General features: G+C 41.2%; 1 protein-coding gene across 1 annotated transcript in view; it reads right to left on the bottom strand.

Annotated features, from left to right (window-relative positions):
• Positions 1-17,826, bottom strand: part of PKHD1 (PKHD1 ciliary IPT domain containing fibrocystin/polyductin) — a 358,183-nt gene that overhangs the window by 295,220 nt on the left and 45,137 nt on the right. Inside the window, exon 34 of the mRNA XM_072143767.1 lies at positions 12,561-12,789. Within this exon, the coding sequence (XP_071999868.1) occupies positions 12,561-12,789 (229 nt within the window). The remainder of the gene's footprint in view (positions 1-12,560; positions 12,790-17,826) is intronic.

The raw sequence follows: 17,826 nt of genomic DNA, 5'->3' as shown, positions 1-17,826 counted from the left end.
ACTACTATAATACTACCCCCTATGTACAAGAATATAACTACTATAATACTGCCCCCTATGTACAGGAATATAACTACTATAATACTGCCCCCTATGTACAAGAATGTAACTACTATAATACTGCTCCCTATGTACAAGAATGTAACTACTATAATACTGCCCCCTATGTACAAGAATATAACTACTATAATACTATCCCCTATGTACAAGAATATAACTACTATAATACTGCCCCTATATACAAGAATATAACTACTATAATACTGCCTCCTATGTACAGGAATATAACTACTATAATACTGCCCCTGTACAAGAATATAACTACTATAATACAGCCCCCTATGTACAGGAATATAACTAGTATAATACTGCCCCCTATATACAAGAATATAACTACTATAATACTGCCCCCTATGTACAAGAATATAACTACTATAATACTGCCCCTATGTACAGGAATATAACTACTATAATACTGCCCCATGTACAAGAATATAACTACTATAATACTGCCCCCTATGTACAAGAATATAACTACTATAATACTGCCCCTATGTACAGGAATATAACTACTATAATACTGCCCCATGTACAAGAATATAACTACTATAATACTGCCCCCTATGTACAAGAATATAACTACTATAATACTGCCCCTATGTACAGGAATATAACTACTATAATACTGCCCCATGTACAAGAATATAACTACTATAATACTACCAATATGTACAAGAATATAACTACTATAATACTGCCTCCTATGTACAAGAATATAAATACTATAATACTGCCCCCTATGTACACAGATATAACTACTATAATACTGCCCCCTATGTACAGGAATATAACTACTATAATACTGCCCCCTATGTACACAGATATAACTACTATAATACTGCCCCCTATGTACAGGAATATAACTACTATAATACTGCCCCTATGTACAGGAATATAACTACTACCCTGTTTCCCCGAAAATAAGACAGTGTCTTATATTAATTTTTCCTTCTAAAGAGTTTCTATGTCTTATTTTCAGGGGAAGTCTTATTTTTCGATGAACAAGAATTTACATTTATCATTGAACAAAAAATCAACTTCTCTAACCTCCTTATGACTCCCCAAACTCTGAATTTCATGCTGTATTTCTTGTGACTCCATGTCTATTAGAATCATTGGCCCCAATCTTTTATGTTTAGTAAAAGCACTTTCCATAAATGACCCTTCTTATCCTGGTGGCTGCTGGTATCACATTTGCAGCACAACTTTTAGTGATTTACTTCCATGAATTCTTCCCCAACTCACAACCTTCTGCAGCATCTAAAAGATTTCCTAATACTAATGTACGGCGTGGGGGGAGCTGCTGCAATGACTGCCGCTAGGTCTTATTTTCAGGGGAGGTCTTATATTTCTAAGCCTGAACAAAATTGTACTAGGTCTTATTTTCGGGGGATGTCCTATTTTAGGGGAAACAGGGTATAATACTGCCCCCTATGTACAGGAATATAACTCCTATAATACTGCTCCCTATGTACAGGAATATAACTACTATAATACTGCCCCCTATGTACAAGAATATAACTACTATAATACTGCCCCCTATGTACAGGAATATAACTCCTATAATACTGCTCCCTATGTACAGGAATATAACTACTATAATACTGCCCCCTATGTACAAGAATATAACTACTATAATACTGCTCCCTATGTACAAGAATATAACTACTATAATACTGCCCCCTATGTACAGGAATATAACTACTATAATACTGCTCCCTATGTACAGGAATATAACTACTATAATACTGCCCCCTATGTACAAGAATATAACTACTATAATACTGCTCCCTATGTACAGGAATATAACTACTATAATACTGCCCCCTATGTACAGGAATATAATTACTATAATACTGCTCCCTATGTACAAGAGTATAACTACTATAATACTGCCCCCTATGTACAAGAATATAACTACTATAATACTGCCCCCTATGTACAGGAATATAACTACTATAATACTGCTCCCTATGTACAAGAATATAACTACTATAATACTGCCCCCTATGTACAAGAATATAACTACTATAATACTGCCCCCTGTGTACAAGAATATAACTACTATAATACTGCCCCCTATGTACAAGAATATAACTACTATAATACTGCCCCCTATGTACAAGAAAAGAACTACTATAATACTGCCCCCTATGTACAAGAAAAGAACTACTATAATACTGCCCCCTATGTACAAGAATATAACTACTATAATACTGTCCCCAATGTACAAGAATATAACTACTATAATACTGCCCCCTATGTACAAAAATATAACTACTATAATACTGCCCCCTATGTACAAGAATATAACTACTATAATACTGCCCCTAAGTACAAAAATATTTAACTACTATAATACAGCCCCCTATGTACACGAATAGAACTACTATAATACTGCCCCCTATGTACAAGAATATAACTACTATAATACTGCGACCTATGTACAAGACTATAACTACTATAAAACTGCCCCATGTAGAAGAATATAACTACTATAATTCTGCCCCCTATGTACAAGAATATAACTACTATAATACTGCCCCCTATGTACAAGAATATAACTACTATAATACTGGCCCTATGTACAAGAATATAACTACTATAATACTGCCCCCCATGTACAAGAATATAACTCCTATAATACTGCCCCTATGTACAAGAATATAACTACTATAATACTGCCCCTATGTACAAGAATATAACTACAATAATACTGCCCCCTATGTACAAGAATATAACTACTATAATACTGCCCCCTATGTACAAGAATATAACTACTATAATACTGCCCCCTGTGTACAGGAATATAACTACTATAATACTGCCCCCTATGTACAGGAATATAACTACTATAATACTGCCCCCTATGTACAAGAATATAACTACAATAATACTGCCCCCTATGTACAAGAATATAACTACTATAATACTGCCCCCTATGTACAAGAATATAACTACTATAATACTGCCCCCTATGTACAAGAATATAACTACTACAATACTGCCCCCTATGTACAAGAATATAACTACTACAATACTGCCCCCTATGTACAGGAATATAACTACTATAATACTGCCCCCTATGTACAGGAATATAACTACTATAATACTGCCCCCTATGTACAAGAATATAACTACTATAATACTGCCCCCTATGTACAAGAATATAACTACTATAATACTGCCCCCTATGTACAGGAATATAACTACTATAATACTGCCCCCTATGTACAGGAATATAACTACTATAATACTGCCCCCTATGTACAAGAATATAACTACTACAATACTGCCCCCTATGTACAGGAATATAACTACTATAATACTGCCCCCTATGTACAGGAATATAACTACTATAATACTGCCCCCTGTGGATGAATATGGAATGGTGCAGGTAGGAGTATTCCTCTGCCTGTAGCTGCTCTGTAGTGTCCTCCTCTGGTTGTGGCAGGGATTGCTGGTTATGTATATGTAGTAATACACAGCCTGGATACTTTCTGCTCAGTAAAGTGTGAGTGCTGATGGATGGTTGGTAGTTGTAGCTAATAACATGCGGATGATGAGAGTATACTGCCCCCCCCATCTTATAAATAATTGTCATTAAAGCGCCTTCTCTCGTTTCATCTCCTCTGATTCCCCCATTGGCAGTCTCCAGATGTTGTGTACGGAATGAGAGATAAATATCCTGGTGCGTCGGCAGGACACGAGCATCTGGTTATTACACTCAGATTCTGATGATTTGTACAGGGGCGGACACATCGCTTCTAAGAGATAATGCTTTACAATCTATATGGATATCTGATCATGGAAAAGCTGGGTGGAAACACGCAAGGACACTGAACTGTCTATTTATTCCAATAAATGTCTGATTGCTGGGGGTCCATTTATCTCTAGAAGTGGGGGTTCTGAGCCCCATGGAAGACAATGCTGAGCTAATACAGTGGGATGTGCTGAGTTTAATACACATTACACACATATACACAGACATTAGACACACATATACACATTACACATATACACAGACATTAGATATACATATACACATTACACACATATACACATTACACACATATACACAGGCATTATATATACATATACACATTACACACATATACACATTACACACATATACACAGACATTAGACACACATATACACATTACACACATATACACAGACATTAGACACACATATACACATTACACACATATACACAGACATTAGATATACTTATACACATTACACACATATACACAGACATTAGATATACATATACACATTACACACATATACACAGGCATTAGATATACATGTACACATTACACACATGTACTCAGACATTAGATATACATATACACATTACACACATGTACACATTACACACATATACACAGACATTAGATATACATGTACACATTACACACATATACACAGACATCAGATATACATATACACATTACACACATATACACAGACATTAGATATACATATACACATTACACACATATACACAGACATTAGATATACATATACACATTACACACATATACACAGGCATTAGATATACATATACACATTACACACATATACACAGGCATTAGATATACATGTACACATTACACACATGTACTCAACACAACTTTTATTCACTTGCTCACACATGTATACATTACACACATATACACATATATTAAACATGCATATACACATTACACACATATACACAGGCATTAGATATACATATACACACATATACACAGGCATTAGACACACATATACACATTACACACATATACACAGGCATTAGACACACATATACACAGGCATTAGATATACATATACACATTACACACATGTACACATTACACACATATACACAGGCATTAGATATACATGTACACATTACACACATGTACACATTACACACATATACACAGGAATTAGACACACATATACACATTACACACATATACACAGGCATTAGACACACATATACAGGCATTAGATATACATATACACATTACACACATATACACAGACATTAGACACACATATACACATTACACACATATACACATTACACACATATACACAGGCATTAGACATACATGTACACATTACACACATATACAGGCATTAGATATACATATACACATTACACACATATACACAGACATTAGACACACATATACACATTACACACATATACACATTACACACATATACACATTACACACATATACACAGGCATTAGACATACATGTACACATTACACACATATACACAGGCATTAGATATACATATACACATTACACACATATACACAGACATTAGACATACATATACACATTACACACATATACACATTACACACATATACAGGCATTAGATATACATATACACATTACACACATATACACAGACATTAGACACACATATACACATTACACACATATACACATTACACACATATACACAGGCATTAGACATACATGTACACATTACACACATATACAGGCATTAGATATACATATACACATTACACACATATACACAGACATTAGACACACATATACACATTACACACATATACACATTACACACATATACACAGGCATTAGACATACATGTACACATTACACACATATACACAGGCATTAGATATACATATACACATTACACACATATACACAGACATTAGACATACATATACACATTACACACATATAAACACACACATTAGATATACATATACACATTACACACATATACACATTACACACATATACACAGGCATTAGACATACATGTACACATTACACACATATACACAGTGTACACAGATATAATTCCAGGCTGTCTCTATCAGTCCTGGTGTTTATATTTTGGTTGTCCCTGGATACGCCCATAAACTCCTGACTATGGTTGGGCAGATTCTTCTGGAATAAATAGCTTCTCTTGTACTACAGGGGGAGACGGAGAGTACTACAGACACCGACACTTCCTGTCCAGCAGCAGCAGCAGCATGCAGATGAGCTACAAACTTTGCAGACAAGATAAGCTCCGGATCCGAGGGGAAGGGGGCATAGCAGAGCTCCGTGTGTTTTATATTTGAGATAGAGTTGTGTGTGTCATTGTGTCATTTATCTATCTCATTTATATGATCTGTCTCATTTCTCTTTCTATGTGTCAAATACTATTAGAATGTTCAGAAACTAAATAAAAGTGGATATAAGCCTGGACCCTCATAATCTAAGCACATTGTCAGCTCACAGCATCTCACAGCACTAGAGGAATCATGAAATGTCTGCTTAGAGAATCCCCTGGAATCTTATCACTGAATGATAGGAGCTAAAACAGCAATAAAACTGAGTAACATTGTGAAGTAAGGGGTTCAAAATTATCTTTATTATGTAAACATCACTAGGGGGTTAAAATTTAAGAACTTTCTTTCATGGGTAAACCCCTTTAAAAATTTTGTGAAAAATTACCTCTTGCAGCACTCACTGCACGGGTCCAATAATTCATATTAATTGTACAGATTGTGACGGGCTCTATGATACCAAATATTTGTTTGTGGTTTTTTTTACACTTTGGTTGTTAGTTCTATGGAAGGGAAGTGTTTCAGGGTCTTTTGCTCTTTTTGTTATTTAATTTAAAAAATGTTTTTCACTATTTTTTCTTCTTTTAAACTCAGGCTTGAACAAGCGATGCTTGTAGTGCAGTGCAATGTAATAGACTCGGAAGAGGGATTTGGGCAGCCCCCTGGGTACACATTGGAGTTCTGGTCTGCCAGGGGAAGGATCGGGTCCCCCAGGTAAGTCACAGTGGTCCGATCCAGGGAGGAGGGGGCTTGCATTCCCCTTGGACACCGTGGTTATGTTTGACCACGGTTTCAAGTGAGTAGCACCCACGATAAGAGTTGGCTCCGATGTTGGGTGTCGTATATAAGTGATTCCCGCAGCTTCTGGTACTGGTTCTGCTTGGTAGCTGGTGCCAGAACCTGGACCTAATAGTACTGCGGTTTGCCGGAAATCACTTCCGTAAGCGCAGTACTATTACGTTCAATACGTTCCCGGAAGGGAATCTGTCAGCATATTTAGGTACTGTCCCTGGAGATCTGTGTAATCGCACCTCCCTGTGTGTTGTTAGTAGCAGCAGGACTGTGATCAATCCTATGACTACACAGATCTACAGGGCCAGTAACTAAGAATGACTATAGTACCGGATGGTCCTACCTGCTGACAGTTTCTCTGTATTTGATCGTCTATGTTGCCCTACAGGCCTGATCTTACCCCCCATAAACACGGAAGTCCCTGCTTTCTATATTTCTCCTTTGGGTATGGACCAAATTTTTGATGCTCAGCCGCCTCCCCCTCCTTCCCGATATAGATGTATTTTATTTCTTGCTGACCTGAAGGGGTTAATTGATTTTAATTAACTCTCGGAAGCCGCTAATTAGAGTTAGCGGGCTTTTAATTAGAATTGTAGTATTTAATGGCATAACCCTTTCACTGCCCGGCAGTTTTTTGCTGGCACGTAGTAATAATAATAATACCGCCTGCCCTGCGCCCCCCCCTCCCCCGCACTTACTGCCTGTAATTAATTGCTTCCTGCATCAGGCGCTAATTGTCACTGTACCCCATGAGGATATCGGTGGTGCCATTTAGCCTCGCTGTGGACTCGTGTACACGATCCGGTTATGATACTACAGCTACATGGTGTCTATAGGCATACCATGGACAAAAACTAACCTTCCATTGGCGCCCACCGCACACGTACAGGACGCAGTTGTCGGATACTTTAAAGCAAATCTACCATCAAAATCCATTCTGATAAACCAGGCACATTACTCATAGATCCAGGCACCGGGACTGTGGTAATCTTCTTATATTTGTTATCCATGACCTCCGTCTTTCTAAAATCAATGTTAAAAATTATGCTAATTAGCCTTAAGGGCTCTGGTTGCGTTACCAAAGCACTCCCCTCCCTCTCACTCAGTGTGATTATATCAGGCAGAAGGGAGAGTGCTGAGGTAGCAGGGGGGAGACAATGTAACTGCCTGTGAAGCTTCAACACGCAGGGGCTCTGTTAACACATCAATAGCATAATTTTAGAAAGTTGATTTTAGAAGGCAGGAGGCCATGGATAACTAATATAAGAAGATTACCACAGTAACAGTGCCTGGATCTACACTCACCGGCCACTTTATTAGGTACACCATGCTAGTAACGGGTTGGACCCCCTTTTGCCTTCAGAACTGCCTCAATTCTTCGTGGCATAGATACAACAAGGTGCTGGAAGCTCCTCAGAGATTTTGGTCCATATTGACATGATGGCATCACACAGTTGCCGCAGATTTGTCGGCTGCACATCCATGATGCAAATCTCCCGTTCCACCACATCCCAAAGATGCTCTATTGGATTGAGATCTGGTGACTGTGGAGGCCATTTGAGTCCAGTGACCTCATTGTCATGTTCAAGAAACCAGTCTGAGATGATTCCAGCTTTATGACATGGCGCATTATCCTGCTGAAAGTAGCCATCAGATGTTACAGGGTACATTGTGCTCATAAAGGGATGGACATGGGCAGCAACAATACTCAGGTAGGCTGTGGCATTGTACCAAGGGGCCCAAAGAGTGCCAAGAAAATATTCCCCACACCATGACACCACCACCACTAGCCTGAACCGCTGATACAAGGCAGGATGGATCCATGCTTTCATGTTGTTGACGCCAAATTCTGACCCTACCATCCGAATGTCGCAGCAGAAATCGAGACTCATCAGACCAGGCAACGTTTTTCCAATCTTCTACTGTCCAATTTCGATGAGCTTGTGCAAATTGTAGCCTCAGTTTTCTGTTCTTAGCTGAAAGGAGTGGCACCCGGTGTGGTGTTCTGCTGCTGTAGCCCATCTGCCTCAAAGTTGGACGTACTGTGCATTCAGAGATGCTCTTCTGCCTACCTTGGTTGTAACGGGTGGCAATTTGAGTCACTGTTGCCTTTCTATCAGCTCGAACCAGTCTGCCCATTCTCCTCTGACCTCTGGCATCAACAAGGCATTTCCGCCCACAGAACTGCCGCTCACTGGATGTTTTTTCTTTTTCGGACCATTCTCTGTAAACCCTAGAGATGGTTGTGCGTGAAAATCCCAGGAGATCAGCAGTTTCTGAAATACTCAGACCAGCCCTTCTGGCACCAACAACCATGCCACGTTCAAAGGCATCAAATCACCTTTCTTCCCCATACTGATGCTCGGGAGAACTGCAGGAGATTGTCTTGACCATGTCTACATGCCTAAATGCACTGAGTTGCCGCCATGTGATTGGCTGATTAGAAATTAAGTGTTAATGAGCAGTTGGACAGGTGTACCTAATAAAGTGGCCGGTGAGTGAATAAGTAAGTATTCCTGGTTTTCCATGCTTGATTTGTAGACCAATGGACACGCCCAATCATGCTCTATTAACCCTTCCAGTTCTGTGGCAGACTTTAATAGATAAGAACAGCATAAAGAAACCCTTATATTTCAATACAGTATTATAGCAGCATACAGTATAAGAAATCAGATTACCACATGTTCTATCTATCTATCTATCTATCAGCATCATAAAGGAAAATATAGAGAAGAAATAACCTGTATTGATGTGAACAAACCATTTGTAGTCAGACTTAAAACTTACCATTAGCTGCAGCAGCAGCCGCTCTCTGTGTCTCAGCGCTCTTACTCAAAGGCAGCAGCAGGGCCATTTAGGTCATTGGAAAGAAGTATTGAAATGTACTTGTGGACTGAATATGGAGTGAGACATATAACTTACCATGAGCTGCAGCAGCCTCTCTCTGTGTCTCAGCTCCCTTACTCAAAGGCAGCAGCAGGGACATTTAGGACATTGGAAAGAAGTATTGACATGTACTTGTGAATTGAATATGGAGTGAGACATATAACTTACCATGAGCTGCAGCAGCCTCTCTCTGTGTCTCAGCTCCCTTACTCAAAGGCAGCAGCAGGGACATTTAGGACATTGGAAAGAAGTATTGACATGTACTTGTGAATTGAATATGGAGTGAGACATATAACTTACCATTAGCTGCAGCAGCCTCTGCCTGTGTGTCTCTAATCAGTACTAATGACCTGATGATAAACTAGTAGTCGAGACAGACAAAACATTCACTATTAGTTGCACTACTAGTTTTCTTGTCTCCGCTTCTCTCTCCATTGGTCCTCATTCCCCTTCCCTCTCTACAGACTAATATGGGAAGCTGTAATCTGATAACTACCTAAACTGACAGTAGAAGTTCCGAGTATCAAGCATGTTATGAGCTGCACCACTGAGTCCCAGCATCTTACTCCATCTAAAATCTCTGTGCAATATGTCTCCCAAGATGTGACATGTCAGCTCAGTGATGTATCAAATTACAGCTGCCCATTAAAGTTTGTGGAGAAGGATGGGGGGAACCAACAGAGAGAAGTGAAGGCATGGAAACAGACGTAAGCTAATAGTGAATGCTTTAGCGTCTCATAGTTACTAGTTTCACATCAATACTGCTCAAAAGTTCTCTACAATACCCTATATGATCCTTCTGCTTCAGAGTAAGAAAGTAGAGACCCATGAAAGAGGATGCTGTAGTTAATAAAAAGTTTTATATTTCACTGCAAATGCTTTATTCATATGATGGCATCACCGCTCTTTGATGCCCTATATGATCCTACTTAGGCATCTAAGTGACAAAGGACAGACATGATATACACAGACTGGGGCACAAACAGAAGCTGCTGCAGGCAATGGTAAGTTTTATATCTCACTCCATATTATTTAATTATTTATTAGTACTGCTAATTTCCTCTCTTTGATGCCCAGTATGATGTTGCTTAGCCATCTAAGTGTGAGAGTAGAGATACAAGCACTGAAAGTAGCTGCTGCAGCCAATAGTCATTTTTTATTTAATTCCAGATGCTTTATTCTTATCAGTACAGGTCATTGCCTCTCTATGATGCCCTATATGATCCTGCTTTGGCATCTGAGTGAGAGAGGAGAGTCACATACACAGACAGAAGATGATGCAGCTAATGGTAAGTTTTATATCTCACTCCATATTCTTTATTCTTATTACTACAGGTAATTTTCTCTATTTAATGCTCTATATGATCCTTCTTAGGCATCTGAGTGTGAGAGTAGAGACACAATCACTGAAAGCGGCTGCTGCAGCCAATAAGTTTTATATTTCCCTTCAAATGCTTTATTCTGATTGGTATAGGTCATTTTTTCTCTATGTGTGAGAGTATGGACACAAGCAGTTAAAGTGGCTGCTGCAGCTAATGGAAAGTTTTATATTTCACTTCAAATGCTTTCTTATTATCAGTACAGATCATTTACCTTGTGTGAATCATTGTGTGATGCCTTGTGTGAACCTGCTCAGGCATTTAAGAAAGAAAGGAGAAACATATGCACAGATAGAGGCACAGATGTAAGCTGCTGCAGCTAACTGTAAGTTTTATATCTTACACCAAATACTTTATTCTTATCAGTACGGTACATTATCTACCCATGATGTCCTATATGATACTTCTCAGGCATTTGAGTGAGAGAGGAGAGACACATGCACTGACAGAGTCTGCTGCAGCCATTGGTAAGTTTTATGTCTCTGTCCAAATGCTTTACACACATCGGTACAGACTACTACTTATCTACAATGTCCTATAGGATCCTACAGATGTTTCAGTGAAAGGGAAGCAACTTAGCTTCTAGTGGCCACCCTCCCCTCTCCCCACAACTGCGAATAAACTGAGAATCTGAAAAAGATCCTGCAGAAGGAAAAACTGCTTAACAATGCAGAATACAAATACTGGCATGTAGTACCTTTATTCCTCTCACTGTGCTAGAAATCTGGGATTGCGAGAACTTGTCGAGCAGATGGAAAGCACAAAAAAATTTCCAAAATTTGCAAAAGTCTGTGTGGCACACTGGAATGGGACCCGATCCCCATGTAAGGCATGTATCATGTGATTAAACATAGAACTCCAATTTTTCCTTGTTGTGAAGCCAGTTGACCAAACAACCACTGAAAGCAGCTGCTGCAGCCAATGGTAAGTTTTCTATTTCCCTTTAAATACCTTATTCTGATTGGTATATGTAATTTCTTCTCTATATCATCCTGCTTAGAAAAGAGCCTGAAGAATGAAACAACTGCTCAACAATGTAGAATGCAAATACTGGTGTGTAGTAACTTTATCCCTCTCATTGTTCTGGAAATCTGGGAACTTGTAGTACTTCCTACTTGAGCAAATAGAAATCTACAAAAATTTTCCAAAATTTGCAAAAGTCTGTGGCACACCGGAATAGGACCCTATCCCCATGTTAGGCCTGTATTGTGTGATTATACATGGAACTCCCGATTTTGCTTTGGTGTGAAGCCAGTTGACCGCCCAACCCCCTGGTGGTTGTCTACCACTAAAATACAGAGTATATGGAATATTTGGGCTGCAGAACGTATCTTCATACCTGATGAACAGTCCAGTGAAGTGTGCTACATGTGCCGCGCCATTGTCAGCTGGCACCAGACGGGCGTCATATTCCCGGCTACAATGACAAACATGGAGATAAGCCAAAGATCTTGTCACCAGCAGGTCTCCCGCTCGCACGGTTACATCACAGCGAATGAACGTGTTGTGTTTCTCATGGCACCGTGCCCCGGCCTCAAACATCAAGTCACACAGGAAGGACCAGGAACCTGCCAAGGTGAAAGTAAATAATTCAGATTCATGAAATATTCACAGGAAATCTGTGCTACACCTGCTGCCCGCGCCAAGCAAGGCCACCAGTACGAGCTCTGAGCCGAGGTCACCTGGAACCAAAGAATGTGCAAAAACATCTTTATAAAACTGCAATTAAAGAAAAAATAAAACAAGGGAAATTTCTATATATTGTTTTCTCACCTCCCTCTGGCTGCAGCAGGAACATGGCGAACCAGAGCAGGTGGCAAACACCACATTGTTCGGTATGCAAAAAGTGTCCGGAGGGCAGGGGTTCACCTCCGTCCTCACGGATACGGGTAAAAAAATAGGACTATATTCACGGCGCTTCTCCCATCCAAAATTAAATTATTTTATTATAAATAAATAAAATCAAGTAAAATATGAAATAAGGCAACGCGTTTCGTCAGATCTGCATCTTACCCGGTGTTCCCCAACCGGCGAGGACTTGGCTGCATCCGATGCGTGACCCCACAGTGTTGTGGCTGCTTGCACAACGTTTAAAGGTGAGCGCGCTACTTTTTTAGACGATAGTGGACAATCCTAAAATTTATTGCACCAGGGAGCGCTTGTTTGTTTTTCTTTCCTTTTAGCAATTGTTCAGTATGCAAGGTCTGTGTGACAGACTGCCCCGTCTGTTCCCCTAAATCCTGGTCTGCCGTCACTGGTCAGAGAGCGCGCAGGATTATTTCCCTTTATGTTTCCTAGGTCGCTGCAAGACTGGACTGAAAGGGTACGGAGTGTAGGGTACAGTGCAGCCTGATCTATTTTATTGAAAAAAGATTTGAAAAATTAGCAATGCATTTTGGGGACAACGCTGGACCACTTTTTCAAGTGGAAATTTTTCTGGCCCCCCCTGCTGACTCCTGCTCGTAGGGGAGGAAGGCCTTCCCACTTGATAAAGGGGGTCCATCCTTGTCCCCGAAACGCGTTGTGTTTCATCTTTTTTAATTAAAATAAACTTTTACCATACTCGATGTGAGTGAATCACTACTTGGTGTGCGCCCAACCTCTGTACTTCTTTTTCAGCCTGGAATCGGGAAGATGAGAGTGTGATCAGTCTGAGGATGAGATGAAATTCTGGGTATGAATGTGCTGAAAGAATTGGACCATCATTTCTATGTTAAAGAGGTTTTCTTACAAAACAAATGTGGCCCTATCTACAGGATAGGTCCTAATTTGCTGATCGGTGGTGGGCTCAGTGATGAGACCCCCACAGATTATGAGAATGGGGGTCCGGCGGGGTTCGATGTACCTCCGTCGTACCGCACATTGCTCCCCAAGATGAGCTAAGCAGCTGGCTGTGTATGTCCGTTCTGCCCCATTTATCTCTATTGAGCTGATGGAGATTGCCGAGTGCGGCGTGGCCAACTGCTCCGCTCATTTCAGTGACCGATGAGGGGTCCGACAGAGGTACATTGGACGCTCTGTTCTCGTTATCTGTGGATAGGGCCTAAATTATTTCATGGGAAAACCCATTCAAAGAAAAGCCTATATATTGCAGTGGGCTACCACACAATAAATAATCCAGAAAGTTCTACGCAAATAGTAAGAAGCTGCAGTTTACAAAAGAGCGCTATGTTTGGACGGCCTCTTGGATAAGTGAAGGTAGCACTGAGGGCCCCAGTAAAGATCCTGCAATGACAGGGAAAAATGTTAATGCTGCCGGTAGGAGTTGAATGTCCTGACCTAGCTATCTTCTCAGGGACAAATGTATACCAATCCTGGTACCCCAGGCTCCCACCACTGGTACCCCAGGTACCCACCATGCAGCCACCCCAGCATGAGAGCATGCTGATATGCGACCTCTGTGTCTCAGACAATGGGGCTCATTTAATAAGGGTCACGTGCTGCTCTTTCGTCGGACTGTGCACCTTTTTCAGGTATTGCACGGCTCGAACAGGTATTTAAGATGTGTGTGCACTGGGATTTTGGCGCACGCGATCCTTTTGTGGCGCAGCTGCGCTGGCTTCCATGCAACACAAATCCGGGGGGCGCGCAAAATTGTGGCACAATGTACTTTCGGTGAACTGCAGCGGCCGGGTAACTAAATGTGCCCCAATGATTTGGCCATTCATGGAAATACAGTTGGAATAGCTTCAGCCAGATGGGAAATCAGCTTGGACCAATGCCGTGAAGGTTCATCAAAGAGAGACCAAGCAAGTGGAATGGTTAAGTCAAGGTCGATGGATTCCTAGACCCTGGCCTGGAAAAAGCAGAAGCTTCTGGAAGACACTCTTCCCTCTCAAGACATGATGAAGACTTCGGGTGTGTTATATCCACTGAACACAAAATCTCTACCGCCAAAGCTGCGCCCATCCGGAATCAATATAGGAAAGTCCCACCAAAGATGTACCAGGAGGTAAAGATATGGTGGCCAGAAAGTTAGAGAATCAGGTGAACCAGGACAGTAAAAGCCCTTAGGGATTTGTGTTTTCCAAATTATTGTTGATTTTTAACTGTGACAAAAATAACCCAATAAATTCTCTGCACATTAGTGATCAGGAGCAGTTTGGGAAGGTTGTGCTGTAGCTGCTTCTCTCCTCTGGTTCCTCTCCCCTCGTCTGACAGTTTCCTCAGCTCCTGCAGAGACGTTTCTGTCCAGATGGAGTGGGAACAAGCCGACCTCTTGTGGTCGGGACGCAGACAGCTGGAAAACAATGGGATTAGAGATATTTTGCATAACTGCTGTGGCGCGCAGCTCCGTATTCTCTGCCAGCCGGGGTCTTTTTCATATCATCACATGCTGCCGAGATGACAAGAGATTTCCTTGAATGATAATTCTTTTGTCGCGGGCCCAGCTGCCGATGATGCTCGCAGGTTGGCATTAATAAATATTGTATGAAGATGTTTTCCGAGCAAAATATTTTACCCGACTGTAATAGAAAGGGCCTATAACTGCAGCACGGACGCAACTCTATGAAATGTTGTTTGCTTTGTGTGATTTGTCGCCTTGTTTTATGATGGCATCTGGTTTTATCTGTATTTGTTATGGTCACGAACCTGAGATGTTTAGTCTAGGTCTTCACCCATAGATCACGTACAATAAAGACACCGCTCCATCAAGTCCTATAATCCCACAGTGTCGATCCTGCAGAAGAGGAAATTAATCATAATGGTACTAAATGTCCTTCCAGACTTCGATACGTTGACTATGTCAACGAGTCATCCTGGATAAATCCCCAAATTTTGGAGGGCAACGTTAAAAGGAGGGAACCACAGGAATCAGAGCATATCGCACATCGCTTTTTGCTAGAAAGGTCGGGACTGGCAGAGGAGACCTCCGGAGGAGAAGAATAATTTTTAGGTATCCAAAGAACTTCTCGGGTGCACCATGTCCTAAATTTGCACATGCAACTGGTTCTTTATAAAAAAAAAATCCCACAAAAACATATAAAAATTGTGTTGATGTTTAGCACAACTTGCTCTGTACCACACTAGCAGTAGTTTCTTATACTCGGTGGTAGGTGGTCAACGCCTTGGGTGGACGAAGTCAACTTTTCTGCTGGAGGATCTCAAGGTTGGGTCCCCAGGATACAGTAGTAATGGATTACCGGCAATAGCGCTGGCACAGTAGTAGTGCGGTTCAGTTGGTCTTCAGCAGAAGGTCCACCAGGACAGAAATGGAACAAACTGTCGAGAGTACAGTAAAGGGTGGACAACTCAAGAGCAAAGCAGCAGCCATGCTAGGGCAATCCTAGGGTTGCCTGGGGTAAAAAATGTATCAACAACTTAGACGACTCATTAAAGGGCACCTACCACCACAAATCTACCTATAAAGGTAGATTGGGTGGTAGGTGGATCATTGGGACGTGAGGATAGCCCTTTTAAGGGCTAATCCTCACGTCCCTGCACTTTTTTGAGAACTTTAATTTGATATTTATTCAAATGTACTTATGTGGCTACCGGGGCGTGGAGTAGCCGCTTATGAGATTACACGAGGCGGCTACTCCACGCCCCGGTAGCCACTTTACTCCTCCTACTCACCCATCTTCGGCGCGCAGCTCCGCGTAGCTGCGCGCCCTCGTCCGGCGAGCCTGCCGTCTGCGCATGCGCAGAAGAGCAGGCCCGCGCCTGTTTCGGAGTTGTGACCGCGCAGGCGCGGGCCTGCTCTTCTGCGCATGCGCAGACGGCAGGCTCGCCGGACGAGGGCGCGCAGCTACGCGGAGCTGCGCGCCGAAGATGGGTGAGTAGGAGGAGTAAAGTGGCTACCGGGGCGTGGAGTAGCCGCCTCGTGTAATCTCATAAGCGGCTACTCCACGCCCCGGTAGCCACATAAGTACATTTGAATAAATATCAAATTAAAGTTCTCAAAAAAGTGCAGGGACGTGAGGATTAGCCCTTAAAAGGGCTATCCTCACGTCCCAATGATCCACCTACCACCCAATCTACCTTTATAGGTAGATTTGTGGTGGTAGGTTCCCTTTAAAGTTATATAAGGAACAAAATAGCAACACAAGTGGAACTGTAAAAAAAAAACTCTTCGTAAGGCTGTTGTTGTGTTCTGGATCACACAGATAACCTTGGCATAACCGGTAGCCTCATGGTGAAGCGGCACCCGGCCCTCCCAATGATGCGAAGGCTCAACGATAAGTAGTGTTACATTGTCCCCATAATATTCTATTATATGGCAGAGCAAGGGGAAGGAAAAAAGGACATTCTTTCACTGACACCTAGTGGCCACTGCTATTACCCAGCATTTCAGGAAATATTAAGGATTCTGGAAAACTTTGGGGCTCTATGGGAAGGCTGTATAATAAATGTTTTGGTAAAAAATGTACAAAAAATTCTCTGCAGATATTGATCCACAATTTACATTTACAGTTTTTGCTATAGTACCAAATGTGATGCAATTACACAACAACATCCCGTCCCCGACTTATGAACACACGACGACCCCTAGTTACAGACTGACCTCTCTGCCCGCTGTGACCTTTGGGGAAGCTCTCTGGATGTTGGAAATTAGCTGAACTTTAGTCCCAGGTCACAAAGGTCAACTGTGTTGTTGAGAAAAT

Source organism: Engystomops pustulosus, chromosome 3, assembly GCF_040894005.1.
Source record: "Engystomops pustulosus chromosome 3, aEngPut4.maternal, whole genome shotgun sequence".
NCBI classification, from domain to species: Eukaryota; Metazoa; Chordata; class Amphibia; order Anura; family Leptodactylidae; genus Engystomops; species Engystomops pustulosus.
This window is presented reverse-complemented; position numbering and strand designations above follow the sequence as displayed.